At 33.2% G+C, this 18,291-nt stretch overlaps 1 protein-coding gene across 3 annotated transcripts in view; it reads right to left on the bottom strand.

Annotated features, from left to right (window-relative positions):
* LOC130641698 (hemicentin-1-like) overlaps window positions 1-17,988 on the bottom strand; it is a 52,029-nt gene extending 34,041 nt beyond the window's left edge. For 2 of the 3 annotated variants that reach the window (XM_057448615.1, XM_057448616.1), the window contains exon 1: window positions 17,853-17,988. In XM_057448615.1, coding sequence (XP_057304598.1) covers window positions 17,853-17,922 — 70 coding nt within the window. In that variant the 5' untranslated portion in view covers window positions 17,923-17,988. Of the gene's footprint in view, window positions 1-10,883; window positions 11,170-17,852 lie in introns of those variants that run through there. The other variant, XM_057448617.1, reaches the window with a different exon arrangement.
* Window positions 17,989-18,291: the final 303 nt, after the last annotated feature.

The raw sequence follows: 18,291 nt of genomic DNA, 5'->3' as shown, positions 1-18,291 counted from the left end.
GGACGAGTTCATTCAGCAACATAAGCAGCATTACAGAATTCCTTTCGTCCACCATTTTGTTTTTCATAAATGAATGAACTCTTTATCGTTCGAGTGTTTTTAAAAGCAGCCCTACAAATTTTGCTTCATCCAACATGCATTTTTTCATCCAACATTTCATTCAACATGGGAAAAAAATGTTGGATAAAATGTTGGACTGGTTTGCCCCCGCCTTAACTATTAAACATTATTTAGAACAGATAATAAGTAGTTTAACTATTGGTTGATGCCAATTGTCAAAGTGCTTGATAACAATAACAATACCAGACAGAAGACAAACCATACAGGCAAATCTTAGCCATCCAAATTAAAAGAATTTAATAATAAAAGAAAATTACCTTTAAAACCTATTGGGAGTCAAATAAAATTAGTCAAAAGATCTATTCATAATGGTTTCTGATAGCTGCCAGTGATACTAGCCCCCTCTAAATGCACTGTTGTAATGGGTGCATACCATACAGCCCCGGAAGCTAATATTTGCTTATCTGATATAGGATGATAAAACAGGCAATAAAACATCAATAGTCAACTACAATCCCTAATACACTTCATGTGTCTGCCAAATTCAACAACTCCAAGACTCTCCAGGCTTTTTGCCATTTTAAGGTTTATGAAGGATTTTTCGCTATATAGTTTTTTAAGTTAGTGTACATCTAATGATCGCTCAGTGTGACACTTGGAGTTATGTACATATTTTAATTTTTATCTTGTAAATAAATGAATGAATAGTTATTACGTTAAATATATTCAGTTATTTAGTTATATATTTTTAGGTTCTGATCCTAAGAATTTAAGACAAAATTTATAAAACTAGTTGGAACTGGATAGAAAGTAAACAATAGAAAAATATCTTTTATTTGGATCAACGCCAAAGTTTTTTTGTGAAAATTTAATTTTGTAGAACTGCATGTTTTTTTCGGCTGCAAAACTTTTAATTTTGTGGAAATTTCACAAAATGCAAAAATTTTGCACCAAAGCCGAAGCACTGAAGTTTCTTTCTCAAACACTTTCTTTCCTTAAAGTATCACAAATTTCAATTTAGAAATTAAATGCAGGTGCATAGCAGATATTATAAAATACAAGGACATAGCAGATATTTTATATTATATTGACCACTCTCCGTGGTCGCTTTGTAGATAATTGCCTAAATATTTGCCTAAACCGTACCTATTATAAATGTTATTGAAGATATCGAAATTCGTTTCGATCCTCTGCAATTATATAAATACATGCTCAACATCATTTTACTTTGCCCGATGATGGGAGAAGAATCTCCCGAAACGTTGCCTACTAAACTATCATGTTCAAGAAATGATAAACTTTCCACAGTAATACTATTATAAATGCTCCATGAAATAGTAATTAGATTTCATTTTCTTTGTTATTGTGTGGTAAAAATGCTATTGTTTATTTATAAGCAAAAAGCAAATTAAAAAAATTTCTGAAGTAATAAAAAACATTTAAGATATCTTAAAAAATTTCTTACTGTACGCAGAGAAGCTTTTCGTAAATATACTTTTTGTAAGTATACTTTTCGTAAGTATACTTCGTTTTAATTTAACAAAATACACATATATATTTTAAACATGTCTTATTAATATACATCTTTTGTAGATGATTTGAAGAAGTGCTGATGAGTCAGTGACAAGATTTTTTATAACTCCATCAATAGAATATAAAGCCATAATTATATACATCATGAAAAGAAACTTTTCATAACTCTTATTTAAATCTTATTAATTTTTTCTCACAGAGTTACTTTTAAAATCCTGGTGTTCATACTTTTATAATAAATGTGATGGTCATGCACCCCAGGGTTAATAATCATTTTGGTTCTACAATGAGAAAATTAAACAACAAAAGCCTGTTCAAAGCCAACCTGCAAATTCTAGCTAATCCACAGACTCCAGACTTGGATAAATAATAACAGTAAATAAGATATCATGAACATGGCCTTTTCATAGTCGGTAACCGTAGATTACAGCTGACATAGCCATGCAATTTCAGTTGAATGAGCACAACCTTTGTACAAGAAACCAAGGTTGTCTAATGAAATTACCTAAATTAAGACTCAAGCTAGGTAAACAAACATTTGAATATTCGGGAGCACAATTATAATGTATAATGATCTCCCATTGAACATTAGGCAAGAAGCAAATTTTTCAAAATTTAAGGAACTTTTAATTTCACATGTTGGTAACTAATTTAACTCTCCTATGAGCATCCAGGGAGGCAGCAAAGATTCAGGGGTTGTTTGGTTGTCATTTTCTCTTATTCTCTCTCCTGCTAAAACTTTGCTGCACCTCTGGATGACCCCATGCCTTTTACTGTGTTATAAATAAATAAATAAATCATATATGTATATATATATTTTTAGTTTTTAACCATTTATTATTATTTTTTTTTTTTTCATTTATGTCTCTTTTTATAACAGGTCACACAATGATAGCAGTTTTATATTTTTGTAAATACTGAAGTGTAATTACCTGTTTGTAAACATTGAGATAATAATAATAACATTAATCCTTTATTGGTGTGGAGATGATTACTGATACGACACAGATGGAACAAGACTGTATAATTCCACTTACAAGCAGGACAGGCAATATATCACTGATATTATTGCTTTTAAAATTATGTCTCAATTTTATAAGTATATAACATATTTTCTTACAAAGCAAAGATATTACTGTATCACTTTGCCAATTAAGCCAAAGCATTGGTACACATAACTGAGAGGTCTAGTAACATAGTGGTTACATAGGATGTATCATCTCACACAGGTAAGCAATCAAACAAAAAATTTAATGTGCATGATTTCTATTTTGAGAACTTTCATTTGAGATGCAGGTTGTGCATGATTTTAACATATGAAAAAAGGTAAAAAGGTGGGTTGGGTGAGTCAGCCTCCTTCAAAGCTTGAATAGGGTTAAGGGCATTGGCAGCCTTTATAACTCGAGACAGCACTCAGTATTTGCCAACATATAAAACAATGTATTTTTAAAACAAAATACTGTCAGTAATTATTTGTTGTGGTAGAATTGCAAATGAGAAGTGCCTAGGACGTTGTGCGATCACACGTGCATAAAAAAAAGCTGAAAATATTATAACAAAAAAACAATTGTTTTACCAGAGTATAGCTAGTATAGTTGCCTCCTACGGCAATGCAGAAACAAACTCTTAGCAACAAATTAATATTTTTTGCACCGCAATTACATCCTTAATAACAGTTTGTCCCCACTTGTGGATAAGTTGCATCATTGCAGAAAACACTAAAATATATTTACTAAAACTCTGTTTTTCTGGGTTGAACTTTAATATTTACGCATTCAACTATTTTTTTACTTTTTTAACGTATTACTTTTCTCTGGTAAAAAAAATGTTTTTAATTTAGGGAGTAGCTAAAAACATTTTTTCTTTCTGTGGAGTTCGAAAATTACCTTAGCTAAATTTTTGCAATGTGATTTAGAAAGGTTATAGATCAGTAAATTTTATTTTTTATTATTATAGTTGGAAATAAATTCTTTTCAATTTGAAATAAAAGAAATCATGCAAACACCCGCTGCTAATATTTTATTTTTTCAATTTATTGCTTAGGCAGCTAGTATATACAGTACCGCTATCAGGAAGCCTAACATCGTGCATCACCCACGATCCCCAATCTTTGTGCTCAAAGGTGAAATAATGCCATCGTGGAAGACACGATCTATCGTGTCACGATGTATCATGAGATTCACGATCCTATAAAAAATAAAATCATGTTTGTGGTGCAATTGTTTCACTTAAGTGCTAAAAAAAATTTTAAAGTGTTATTGCTTTAATAACAATTTAAATCAAAAGCAATTTTAAAAGTTTAAGAACAAAAAACGGTGATAGAAATGCTTTTTTAAATCGTATTTTAAAAGTTTAAGAATGAAGAGCAGCAATAAAAATGCTTTCTAAGATCGCGTTTTGAAAGTTTAAGAACTAAAAAATTTTTAGATTGCATTTTAAAAGTTTAAGAACAAAAATCCGTGATAGAAATGTTTTTTTTAGATCGTATTTTAAAAGTTTAGGAACGAAAAACGGTTATAGAAATGCTTTTTCAGATCGCGTTTTAAAATTTTAAAAACAAAAAAGTTTGTGTCAAAAAAGAAAAGTTGTAAATGTTATGTTAAAGAAACTATTTTTATGATTTTAAACAAAATGTTATCAATTGATGACGTAAATGTATCATGCTTAACTGGAGCAGGACGGCAAGTGTGCAGCATGACACCTGTTGTAAAAATAACATTGACTTGTAAAAACTATATTTAATCAAAACAGGAATTATTATAAATATTGAAAAGAAAATTTTTGGCAGGAAGTTCATCGTAAGATTTTAGGCAGGTGATAATTCAAAATTTCCGCGCATGCAATATTAAATCTGGAAAACTCACAATATTTGAATACTGGAAAGTTAGAACACAATTCTTTTATCCCCGTACACCACAAAGGGATTATTGTTTTGGCGTGGGGAACACACGAAGGTATGTTCTAAACAAAGTTCACGGCCGGATATTAAAACCCATGTTCGTAATATCGTGAGTATTTAAGTCATTAATTAAACTTTGTAACCACTTGTGGAACTAAAAACATTTAATGTATATAAATTAAATTACGAAAAGTTAAACGGCGGTTGATAACAACGCTAACAATGGATCACGAAAATCATTACTTAAAATAATATTCTGTATATTGTTAATGGTTATTTTATTTTATTTTCATTCTTTTTTAAGTTTAATTTTTTAAAAGACGACTATAAAAAGCTTAAAATAATATTATAAAATCACAAAAAGCTACTGAACGCAAGATAAATAATCACGATAGATCAGTTTCAAAAATAGTGTGATATTTTCTGAAACTGCCAAAATGAGCATTTTTAGAGTTTCAGCATCAAATGGAACACATCTTGCCCTATTTACTTGAAATTTTAGTATGTTGGTCTTATGGTGGTTACCACCCTCAAATGACATTTTGATTTCCAAAAAACGTGGTAATTTTGAGGTTACCATCAATAATATAGGTCTTCCTTGTGATAGCAAATACTTGAGAAATAGTGGGGCTACCAAATCGAATTTTCTTTCATGTAAACTAGATAGCCTGAAGTCCTACATTATCCAAAAAGGTGCAAGAAATTTTGCCATATATGTGCTGTTTTCGAGGTTACAATCTACTGAAAAAAAATTTAGAGTTGTTTTCATATTAGTGATTCAAGATATTTTCCTCATAAATATGTACAAAACATCTACTTAAAATATCTTTTGGAGCATTTCAGTAGGTGTTGTTGAAGGAAATGTGTTGATTTTGAGGTTACCCACGTTACAATTCTGTGTTTAAATAAGATAAAACAGAAAAATCTGTGAACTATGTGTAATCTTGAAACATTGCTTCACTACAAGTTGTATAAAATTAATGACATTGTTCAGTAATTTGAAAATTAAGATAAGTGTGGTATTTATGAGGTTACTATCAAAGTTTGGGTTTCTTATCAGCTGATGCAAACAAAGGCATAAAATTGAGATAATAAAAGCTTAAGAAAAGAAATAAATTCAAACAACCACTAAAAAACATAAAGTAGAATAAAGTTACTTGGAACATGGTGATGAAGAAATTAACAGAAACAAAAAAATGTGTAACAAGTGAGGTTACTCAACTACTTAAAATCACAAGTTTCAAAATACTACTAACTGTGATCTGTTTATGTGCAGTGTCAACAACGTCACTAGTGAAAGATCTTAATGATGTTGCTTTGAGTTGAGTACCGTTTAATGTGTACTTTGAAAATAAATCACAAGATTCAATATCAAGTTGGCACTCTCTACAAAAGCATAACCGATCAGAGGCAAGGAACTCCTTTTGCTCAGGATGAAATATAATAACTTGGAACTTGTTTGATCCATCGATTGTTGAAAAAACCTTTAGTTGGCTTTCCTTTCGAATTAAATCAACTTCATTGAGTTCAATTTCTTTCACGAAATATTCTGGATTTGTTTTGCCAGAAAACTTTGTTTTCAAGAACTGCGTAACATCCTCAGCTCCTGAAAAAAATTCACCTTGGCCGACTTTCCTCCTGACTGATGTTTTCGCCACACCTCCAACATGGTCAACTTCGCCCTTGCTGTGTTCAGCGATTCCATATATTCGCACTATCGTTGTTTTGAGAGAGTCTGCAAGCTGTTGCATACCCGAGAAGTGTGCTGCAGACTTGTACTGACTGGAACAATTGTCACTCTCTATAACAATCCTGTAGTTTTCGAATTCAGGAGGTACTTCTGATAACATTTTTTTAATGCAAACAAGTGCAAAATGTTGGTCATGCTTTTTATCATTTGAAATATATGGATAATAGGACTGTTGGTGTTTTAAGTATACCAGAATGAACTGTAACTTGCTTGTGTGACCAATGCAAGCTTTGAAGTTCAAACTTCACAGGTATACTCAAATTTTCAGCAAAGTCTACATCCATATACATATACCATCAAAATTTTCCTTAAATACTGGTAGCATCGCTCTGTAATGTTTCAGGTGATTTCTATGGTGCAACATTTTGGATAAAATTTCATGTATGAATTTGACCAGAAATCTTGTGTTGACTTCATTACTGACAAGTCTTAGCCTTTTTTTAAGTGTGCCTTGTTTGCTTAATTCCTCAACCATTTCGAAGTATTGAAATTTAATTGCCACCGTGTCATCACAATGTTGCAGGATATTTGCACTGAATTTTTCCCATTGAAGATTTGTATGTTCGCATAATTTGCTTTTATCAGAAACGCAATCCCAAGGGATGTGTGTTGTCTCGTCAGCAGTGCCACAATTTTTGCTTAGAAAGTTGAAAAAGCTGTAGTAATCTATTACTTCACCGAGTGGCAAGCTTTGTTTTTTACAAATATCCAGAAGGGCTTGAATCGACCATCGTGCATGGAGATGTTTTTTACAACAGCACATTTCCATGTCTTTTTGTGTTGCTGATCTGACATAGAACGGTTTAAGAGAGAAGAAGGTGCCACTGGACATGATGAAGTCAGAATGTTCTTGAATAAACTTGTAGTACAAGGACTTCATGGTTTCAGTCGTTGTAAACCAATTGCTTTCATAATAACTTCTGTTACGCATTGTGATAATTTAGACAGTATTAATGTACTCAAGTCCATGTTGTATCTTATTCTTATCACAGACTCTCAATTTGGCTGGGTGAGAAGTTATTGTTGAAGCTGTGCTGTGTTTGTGCCAGAATTTCCAGGCAGCTTCTCTAGCAGCAAAACTACTGAGCTTTCTTCCTGACTTTGTTGGTTTTCTTTGCACATTGATTTTCTCCAATATACCTATTCTTTTTAAAGACAAGTTCACGACATCAATTTGATCTTTTTCATTTAAATTCAAATTTTTAATAAAGGATGTCAAGTCACTAGCATATCTGCTTTTTCTTTGTCTTGTGTTGGGTGACATAACTAAATTGCCAGAATTTATCACTTCATTTGAAGGCATATCAACCTAATGATACAATTTTTAACTTGGGAATAGCGTTTTTTTGCCTCAATATTCACAAGATAAACTACCTTACAATTTTCTTTATAAATCTTGTTGGTTTTGGTGTTGAATGAATTGTCATATCTACTACAATTGGAACCTACAATTGAGACGAAGTAAAATGTAAGCATAAAAAGGTAAATGCATTTCAGATCAAACACTATATAGTCTTAATGAATAAATAAGGCACCTCTTTATCTAACTGAGATGGTGTATCACAAGTAGCTAGCTCTGACAATTCTGCCATGTTGCTTTTTGAAAACTCTAATGGTGCTGATTCAGCATTCATTGAGCTAAATAAAACTCGCTATGTTGAAACCAATTCTAGTCAAGTACTACATGGCATTAGAATATCTAATGTATTACCTAATCAAATGTTCAGATCCTGATTCAGTTCTTTCTACTAGACTATTGTTCACTGTTTGTTCAACTATTGTACTGACGTTGTAAGATCTAATAAAAAACATAAATATATAATCAATAATTTGTTATTTTCTATTCATATTTAAAGCTTCAGTCAGATTGGTTACCTTGGTATTGTTACCATAGATACAAAGTCGTTATCTAGGTCAACACTTGAGATGGGTCTTTCTTGTATACATTATAATGAATGGTGTTCAGCTTTATCCATCTCGATTTTTTTTCCACAATTTTTACATAATACAATTTTCTTTTTTTCATGAACCTTCATATGTCGTTTCAAAAGCCACTTTGTTTTGAAAACCTTTAAACAAACTTTACATATATTTTTCTCTTTTAATTTGCAACTCTTTTGATGCCTCAAAAAGTTGTCTTTTCTGTCAAAACATTTTTCACACTGTGAACATTTTAACTCAGTTTTCTTTGCATGACTCTTCTTATGTCTGCTAACACTTTTCTGATGCTTCAAAATTTTCTGAAAAACTGGACATACCCACTCAAACTTGCTATTCTCCATACTAATAATATTTTATACAATAATAAAAGATAAACTTATATTTCTGGTGTACACTATTTCTCACAGTAACCTCACTAATGCAACAACAACAACAACTGAAATAAAAACATTTCAAAACAGCTACATTCTGCAACTATTCTATCAGTGTTCTATCAATATTCTAAAACATGTTCTAAAAGTGCAATGTAGAGTATTCCTAAATTCTACTTTCTGACTTGTTTTCCATTGTGCATGAAGTGCTAGTACTACATGTATATACAGTACTTTTTCATTCCATTGTAACCTCAGCTTGAACACAAATGTTGAATTCAATTATATCAGTTGAAAAACATTAGATTCATACTGTTTATTAATTTAATTTGGCCTCACAAACTCACACTTTAAAATATAGTTTTATATGCAACATCTAGTAGGTAACCTCACAGAAAACACATTTTGATCAAATGGTAACCTCATGTTTAGAAACTGATATTTCTTGGAACTAGTGAATATGAGTTTGATACATTAAAATGTTATATTACATAAAAGTTACCTGGAAATATTATAATGATAATTTTGCAAAATAGTAGTATATCTCTTAGAAACATTTCTACATATAACAGAAACCTCAAAATATCAACTAAAATGCATCTCTTAATTTTTCTTCACGATTTTCCATACGTATAGACATAATACCATTAAAAGCAATAAAATCTGATTCTCTATGCTCTGCACAACCTCATTGAGGAATGAGAAAAAATCATTAAATTTGGTAACCTCAATATAGTCACACACTTTACAAATTCAATTATTCAAAGATTTAGTTGGGTTGCTTACCAATTTAGTCACCACTGTACCAAGTTTCATTAAAGTAACCCCAAGGAATCCTTAGATATAAGGCTTTAAAGAGGGTAACCTCATTTTGGTAACCTCAAATTTACCACATCACATTTTCGAGTATATTTTGAAAACTAGGTAACCTCAAAATGTGCTTCCTTTTTTAAAAGTTGCCCATTTTTATACACCAAATGTACCTACCTTTTGTTAATAGTAACCTCAAAATTACACTTTGTAGAGAATGACAAATGATGACATGTTGAAATGTCAAAAAAAACCCTTAATTTTTGAAACTGATCGATAGTTTTCCGATCTGCTATCTAATATTTTTATAATCATGACAGACATGATAAGATCGTGGATCGTGGGTGTCATGATACACGATCATGATGTTAGGCTTCCTGATAGCGGTACTGTAATCATGTTAAATTGTTTTTTAAAATATTATTAAAAATCATTCTGTGATTACAAAAAAATCAACCAACAAGCCCCATCCCCTGGTCTCTGTCACTTAATTCCAGTCCACTGTTTTGTCATTCTTTTTTATAAACAACAGACTGCAACGATTAAAATTATTAAGTGAAAAAACATTGACACTAAAATTGGTAAAGAATGCTCTTAAACAGAGAAAATAATAGCTGAGACAAACAATTCCAATACATTCTCAACCTGTAACTTAGTTGAATAAGCAATTTGGCATATGGCTACTTCTTTTCTTGCCTGTCAGCATTACCCCATCCGAATGAGAGCATTGTTGTGTTTATATATATTATTGAATCAAAATTCATTGTTTTCGTCCGTCCGTAAAATGTACCTTGTCATGTGTAGTGCTACCATTTATTGTTATGCCTTGTTTATTCAACTTCTTCGCTCACTTGTCCAGTCCCGTATCTCATTGTCTCGTATGTCCCACTTGTATCATTATGTTTCGTCTTAGCTATATGTATTGTTTAATTGTCAATTGTTACTTGATCGTGTCATTAGGGATTTCAAGTCAATTACTTTATATAATATGTTTTTTAATATTTTTTGTTCATTCCGTCAAATGACAAAACTGAGCCATCACAAGATAACTTTATACAAAAAGTATCAAACAATTTTTTTTATACACATCAAACTCTCAAGAAACATTTCATCGTAATTCCATTTCAAGTTTATCCAGTTTTATACTTGGGCAATCTGGTACGATTATTTAATAATATATTTCAATTTATTTTGTCAAACGTTTGTTATATTTCAAAGCTAAATTTGTATATATTTTTTTTCAGTTTGAATAACTTAACTTGCCATACCATTGCAGTTATAAATTGTATATATTCTGAGCAACCTGACCTAAAAACTGGATAGACCCACAAGCATGGATTAATATCATGTGGGAATAGCTACAGAACTGTAGCACTGTAGCCAGCTAGCTAAACATTTGCAACTCATCTTTGCTGGTTTGGCTTAGTCACTATACGTTGACTATGTTGGGTAGGGTGGATCGTTAGGTTAAAACTGCGATGGTAATATAAAGTTTTTCCCTTATCTATATTGTACATACCATCCGTAGTTAGCTACCAGCTAACTACCTCTGTTGCCATGGCATGATGGATGACACATGGCTGATGATAACAACTAAACCTTAACTGATGTGTTCTTTTCTCTGATAGGATTTATGTGCAACTTTTTATTTGTTCTTCTGCATTTTTACATTGAAGAGTTTTAATATGCATAATTTTACTAAAATTTATATTTTCGCACTTTTTTATATAACAATTTTATATCAGAACCGAAACACGTGCGACCATTTGTTATGTTTTTTTGCTGACAAAGCACTTATAATTCATTCGTTGTTCGTCATGCCCTCGCTCCCCCCACCCAGCCGTGAGTCAACAAAAACTTAATTTCGCGCATCAAAATGTGCAAATACCGGTAGTTTAAAAATGGCTTTTAGTGAAATAGGTATATACAGGAAATTCTTCATTAAGTTGTCCTTTTTAACAAAAAATCCACCTTCCATCCTTGCTCTCTTTACAATTTTTCAATAATCGCGCTTATGATATAAAATAGGCAAAAATCCATGAAAACGAGGGTTTAAACAGATTAATATTTTAAAATCTTTTGTAAACTTCGATTATCCGTAAAAACGTCGGCAAATAGTGACCAAATTATTCGCACTTATTCGGACAACGATCGCTGCCCTCCCCAACCTTTCTTCAACCGACCCTTTTTTTACCTTGATCCCAGGGCTCATTGTCTTTTTTTTATACCAGGACGGCGATACGAATTTTTTTTCTTTTTTGCCGTCCCAATATCAATAAAGGAAGAGGTCAAGGTCGATATAGAGGAACATTTCTAATCTCCCGTGCAAAGGCCTTTATCGATTGGGAGGGATATAAAACCAACACTTCAAGCTCACTTTTAAAAAAATAATGAATGTTGTACGTTCTATTTTGCAGTTTAGTCAACTTTTTTTGCTTTGCATAAAATTCGCTCGAATTCTATTTTGCGCAGCGCTACGCCCTGTGGAATTTAAGCAACATAAGTAAGGTAACACAAAGAACCCTGGGAACGAGGTTATTTCGACCTGAGCAAAATTCTTAGCAAGCAGCGTTTGGTACAATGAGAAGTGAAAAATCATTTTAGTCTTGGTGTAATACCCCGAAAAATTGAAGTCACTTCAGTTTGTTTGTTTGTTTGTGTGTGTTATTTTGTTTTCGAAGCAAGTGAAATTTCAACGCATCACGCCACACAACAACCTTATATGTCAAATTCAGGTAAATTAATTGCAACTGCGCATGTGTAGTGTACTAAGCATGTGCTTGATGCAAAAAACTTACTTCACTTTGGACGGAGTGGAGGTATCATATAAACAGTTCCAACTAACATTTCGGATTGTTAAAGCTACTTCTGACTGTGTATCGCAACACTCAGACCATCAAAGATTTTTTTTTAACATACATGTTATTATAAGAGGTACATCTACGATCTTGTTATCTAGCATTTTCCTTTTTGATTAAAATATATAGTCGCACACGGGAAAGAAACAAATGATGATTATGCGCGGTATAATCGAGTGTAATAAAACGAACAATGTTTGGTTTTTTGGGAGCCGAGTGCAGGATCGTGAATCGTTTTTTCGTCAACTCGCTACCCTTCTTTCATATTGCAAACGTGACTTTATCGTTTGGATGCTCCGCCCACGCAAGTATGCTAAACACAGAGGATTTGAGTAAGGCAAGGCTGCAACAGGAAACACGCCCACACCAATTGCTTTTCGCATATCTGAAGTAACATTTTAAAGACAAATTTAGAATCAATACTGCAGTTTCAATAGTATTGATTTAAAATTTGTCTTTTGTTTCTTTCGCGTGTATTAATTGCTCTTCCGATCGTCCATAAAAAAGATAGAGAGAGGAATAGTTATATAGTTTTTAATTTCTTTAACTGACTTTATTAACAACTTTTGATATGCTAAGAAAAATAAGTACGTCCGTCTACACGGCCATATGTTTAAAGTACGCTAAATTTTGTCAATGTCTCCATATTATCTTGAGATACGCTTGATAAACCACGAAACAAAACCTATCATCATTTTGTGACAATTGTTGGATAATTTTTGCACGAGACAAAGAATGTCGCCTTTAGTATCCTTCGTTACATCTTGGGCTTTATTTTATCTGTGGTGTAGACTGAATGCATGCACAAATTTAAAACAAAAATATACCAAAAAAACAAGGACGTTCGCATTATGGTTCAACTGTAAAATTGCATTTACAACACAACCACAGTATAAATATAGCTATAGGAAAAAATCACTTTGAAACTAATTTCAGTCTTCGCTACTGGCTAGCAATTATGAAAATATGTTTTCAGAGTACCGTAAATCTCCAAATAAACGCCCCCCTTTTGGACGCCCCCCTCTATTAAACGCCCTCCTCGAGAGGGGCGTTTTATAGAATCACTTTAATCACAATAATTTTTTCAAAGATGGTTATGACAAGTTAAGAAAAACGTTTTGTCTTATGTCTAAAGACCATTTGTTATATATAAACAAACTAAACACTTATTGAGAATGATTTATAACCGATTTCCACTCTTTTATTTATTTAAAACGCGTGACTCTTATACTTGCTGCATGGAAATGATGATGAAATTGGATGGAAACTACATTCTGATAGTGTTTGCTGCATGGAAATGATGTTGAAATTGGATGGAAACTATATTCTGAAAATAGTGTTTGTGAGAAGACGAGAACGAGTTGGACTGACTTCAAAAAAAAAAAAAAAAAAAAAAAAAGGGGAAAAATATAGAATTAACAAAGTAACAGACTAATTTGAAAAAAAGTGAAAATGCCGAAGAAAACAAGTGATTTATCAAAATGGCTCATTAGACCTGAAAAGTAAGTGACTTATTAATAAATAAATATTTAATTACTTTGTTAACCCCACCACTGCTTTTTAATTCATCCCATAACTGTTATCCAAGCAACCTTTACACTTGTTTTGCTTTTCAGACGAACAAACGAAGAAGCAACAACAACACCTACAACGACGACACCTACAACGACAGCACCAACCAGCCCGGAGAATAATTTTAAGGAAACAACGAGTGATCCATCTAAACCGAACCAACCTCGTTCTTTGAGTTTTCCAAAAACAACGTTTGGTAAAGATCCGAAACAAAGATCGTTTAACCCAACATGGTTTGACAAGTTTCTCTGGTTACATTACGACCAAAATAAAGACGCTGCTTTCTGCTTTACTTGTCTCAGTGCTCTTAGAAAAAGCATGATTTCTGCAACAAAAGCAGAGACAGTTTTTACTGAAACCGGCTACCAAAATTGGAAAAAGGCGTTTGAATCTGGAAGAGGATTTTCTAAACACGAATGTAGCGACTCCCATAAAGAAGCCACTGAAAGACTGATTACTGCGCCAGGTACATCAAAGGACATTGGTGAAATCGTGGTAGATAATCTTGCAGCCACAAAGGAAAGGAATAGACGAATGCTGTTAAAACTGTTGCAAAGCGTTCGATATCTAGGGCGACAATCACTTCCGTTTAGAGGCAATTGGGATGAGGAAACACACAGCGAGTTGAATCCGAACTTCCACCAGTTACTTTTACTCCGATGTGAAGATGATAAGGAACTGAGTGCATGGCTTGCAAAAAAGCAAAACTACACGTCACCGGCTATTCAAAACGAAATGCTGCGAATCGAAGCACTTAGTATTTTACGTGACATTGCAAAAAATATTCAGTCAGCTGAGATTTTCACAATCCTTGCAGATGAAACAGGGGATGTCTCAAATACAGAACAACTTGTCATTTGCATTCGGTGGGTTGATGATGAATTACAGGCTCACGAGGAGTTCATTCGCCTCCATCCACTACCTGATACTAGTGCTGACCAAATCGTTTTTTTAATCAAAGATATTCTTTTACGAATGAACTTGAAATTAGAAAATGCTCGCGGCCAATGTTATGATGGAGCTGCATCCATGGCTGGTCACAGATCTGGAGTTGCTACCCAAATCAAATCGTTGAATGAAAAATGTTTGTACACACACTGTTACGGACATGCTTTGAATTTAGCTGTTGGCGATGTGATAAAAGAAATCCCTGAACTTAAAGAAGCGTTTGGAACTGCCTATGAAATATGTAAACTTGTCAAAAAATCGCCAAAGAGAGACACACAATTAAAGAATATCAGGGAAGCAACAGGAAATGAATCCAAGTCGGTCCATGAGTTTTCTCCTACACGATGGACTGTGCGAGGTGAGGTTCTTGAATCCTTTCTTGAAAACCATAAGGAATTAATGGAGCTTTGGACATGGTCATTATCGAATGTTAAGCTTCCAGATATGAGAGCGAGAATCAACGGAGTAATGATTGTTATGTCTAGTTTTAATTTTGTCTTCTGCTGTTGTCTTGGTGAAACCCTATTGAAACATACAGATAATCTTAGCAGGTCTCTCCAAGGAGATATTTCGGCAGCAGAGGGACAGCAACGGGTGTCGGAAGTCTTAGCTGTGTTAGAGAAGATCAGAAGCAACGAATTGTTTAAGCTATTTTGGGAGCGAGTTCTTGTCTGGAAATCACAACTCGGAGTATCTGATCCTAAACTCCCACGAAAAAGAAAGATGCCAGATTATTTTAACAAAGTATCAGATGGCCCTCCTGAAACATATCATTTTCATGACACTGCCAAAGATCACGTTTACTTTGAAACTTTCGATCTAGTTATTAACTACATCCAACAAAGATTCGATCAACCTGATTACAAGACATACGTCAATTTACAGGAAGTTCTTTTAAAATCGATCACTGGTCAGGAATGGGAAAGTCATCTAAAAGCAGTTTGTCGTTTCTACGAAGGAGATATCAACGAGTCACTTGCTAAAGTCCAAATACCGCTACTCCCAGTCATCGCATCCAAAGAGAAATTCAAAGTAACCGATCTAATCAAGCTGTTACAAAGTTTTGATCAATCTCAAAGAACTCTTCTAAGTGAAGTTGTCAAAATAGCGAAATTGTTGTTGGTAATGCCGTCCACAAACGCCATCAGCGAAAGATCGTTTTCTGCTTTGAAACGAGTCAAAACGTACCTTAGATCAACAACCACGAATTTACGTTTGAACAATTTGATGGTCCTCCATATTCATACTGATTCCGTTGACAAAATGGATTTAACTCAAATAGGAGATGAATTTATCGATAAACACCAAAGCAGAATAGACACTTTTGGCTATTACAATAGATAACATTTTTAGTCTTTTGTTCATGAAATTTGTAAACGTTTATTCCCTGATTTAAAAAAAAAACTCAGAAAACTGGAGCAATTGTCTGTATTTTCCTTTATTTTCGAGATTTCTAGTGATTAAATTTCTTTAAAAAGTACTCTCAAAAAGGCTGTTTTAGCCAATCTAGCGCACTCAAAATTCAAAAATTTTCTTGGTCCGTCGGCCCCGACCATGGTGGGGCCTCCTTAGACACTGAAACTAGGCTGCCCCCCCCCCAAAACGAAATTCGTGGTTACAACCCCTTAATAAATCCCTACTGGCAAACGGGTCAACCACTGTTATGTAATAGCTTATAGATGATACAAGAGAAGGAAGAGTTTCATTGAAAAAAATGAAAGTCGAAAGTGCTCTAATTCCAGGTGGGTGTACATTCAGTCCCCAGATGTGTACTGGAATAAACCGTTTAAAGGGTTTATTTCTGATATGTACGATGAATGGTTGGCTAATGGTGTCCATCGAGGATGCGAATGATCCTGGTAATCTTCTAGATGAAGATGAAGAAGAAGATGATTTTTTAACTGTTGTGTAAAAGAAATATAACTGAAATTAAATAAACGCCTCCCTCTTTTAAACGCCTCCCTCTAATAAACGCCCCCCCTCAAAACTCGGGAAATTAAATAAACTCCCCGGGCGTTTATTTGGAGATTTACTGTTACCGTGGATTCTATATGTTAAAGTTGATCTCCCATTTAAAATTAAGTTAAAAATCTATTCACAGTATACGATAACACTGTTTTACTCTGGCTTTATTCTTTCCCTAGAGATCCGTCATTAGTTAAATATTATCCCGTACAGCATCTTTTTCCCTGATTGTAAAAAGAATCTTCAGAGAGATCCTTGTGACGTCATCGTTATAAGTTTGTAGTCCCAGGAGTTCAAGTTTTAGATTTTATGTAATAAAAAAGTTAAAATGCATCCCCCTTGTTTAGTCTGTGCAAGCTTATTTAAAATGTTAGCAATACTCTTCTTGTTTCTATGAGATTACAATATTGTGCAAGCAAAGTTCAGTAGTAATCTCTACTGCGACAGCTTTCTACCCAGGCCCTTCCTTTTTCCTGCTTTCATGATATTTGTTGCATCAACCATCTTATTGCACTTGTTAAAATGAATGAAGTTTTTGTAAACAAGAATGGACTTGTGGTAACATCATTTTATTACAACTTCGTCCGCAGGGTCTTTTGCGAAAGAATAAAAAGCTCCGTAGAAGGTTCTTATTGTTCGCTCTCTTTCTTCTATCTTTCTTCTTGTTCTTAAGCGTTCTAACAGTTTTAGAACAAAACGCGGAGATAGGTAAACTTATATTTTTTAATGGTTAGTGAAGAATTGTGTGCTTTTTCAAGGGATAACTTAGTTTGCAAAGCAAAGTGACAACTACACATGTGCTATATAAAACTGTTACTTCTTCATATATGACCAGCAAGGTTTATACAAAAATACATGAAGTTGAAGGTAAGCTTTAAGTTGTGGAAGTGCGGTGAAATGTGAATCAGGGCTTATTTTTAGCGCTGAACATACACATGAATGTCAATTTAGTGATTAATACGATACTTTAACTATAGAAATTGACATACATTGCTTGATACACTCTTTCAGATTACAGCTGCTTACCTATTTTAGATATCATAACTATTCAGATACGGCGGGAAACAAATATTTTGCGTAACAATTGATGTAAATCAAGTTTGACATGTAAGGACATACATACACGAACAAAATCGCATACTCACTATTAGCGAAGACGAAAATTTCTTTAGCTGTAAGAATTAACGTTAAAAGTATTGTATATATACAGGACATTTTGTGATATGAAAACCTTTACTGCATATGGATTACTCATAAAATTAATTCCAGTTTTTACAATGGGTTTCTGCCAAATTAGTTTTTGTATAAGATTAGTCGTACATAATCGATTTAATCTGACATAATTGAGTGCGTAGAATAGCTTCTTTATAATTGATATGTCTAGTTTTAATATACTCCGCTGACACAATTAATAAAAAAAGTTTCGCTTTCGTAAAATTTTATATGAAAGAATAACCTCGAACCCAGTATATTTGGTCTTTTTGACTATTTTTGGCGCCTATGTTGCACTGCTTGTCGGTATAGATCCTGGGAATAAAGTTTATCGCAAAAAGGTGTACAGCAGCGGTTGGTAAACCCAACATT

The sequence above is a fragment of the Hydractinia symbiolongicarpus genome, chromosome 4 (genome assembly GCF_029227915.1).
Source record: "Hydractinia symbiolongicarpus strain clone_291-10 chromosome 4, HSymV2.1, whole genome shotgun sequence".
NCBI classification, from domain to species: domain Eukaryota; kingdom Metazoa; phylum Cnidaria; class Hydrozoa; order Anthoathecata; family Hydractiniidae; genus Hydractinia; species Hydractinia symbiolongicarpus.
Note: the sequence above shows the minus strand (reverse complement) of the source record. Positions and strands in the feature narration are given on the sequence as shown.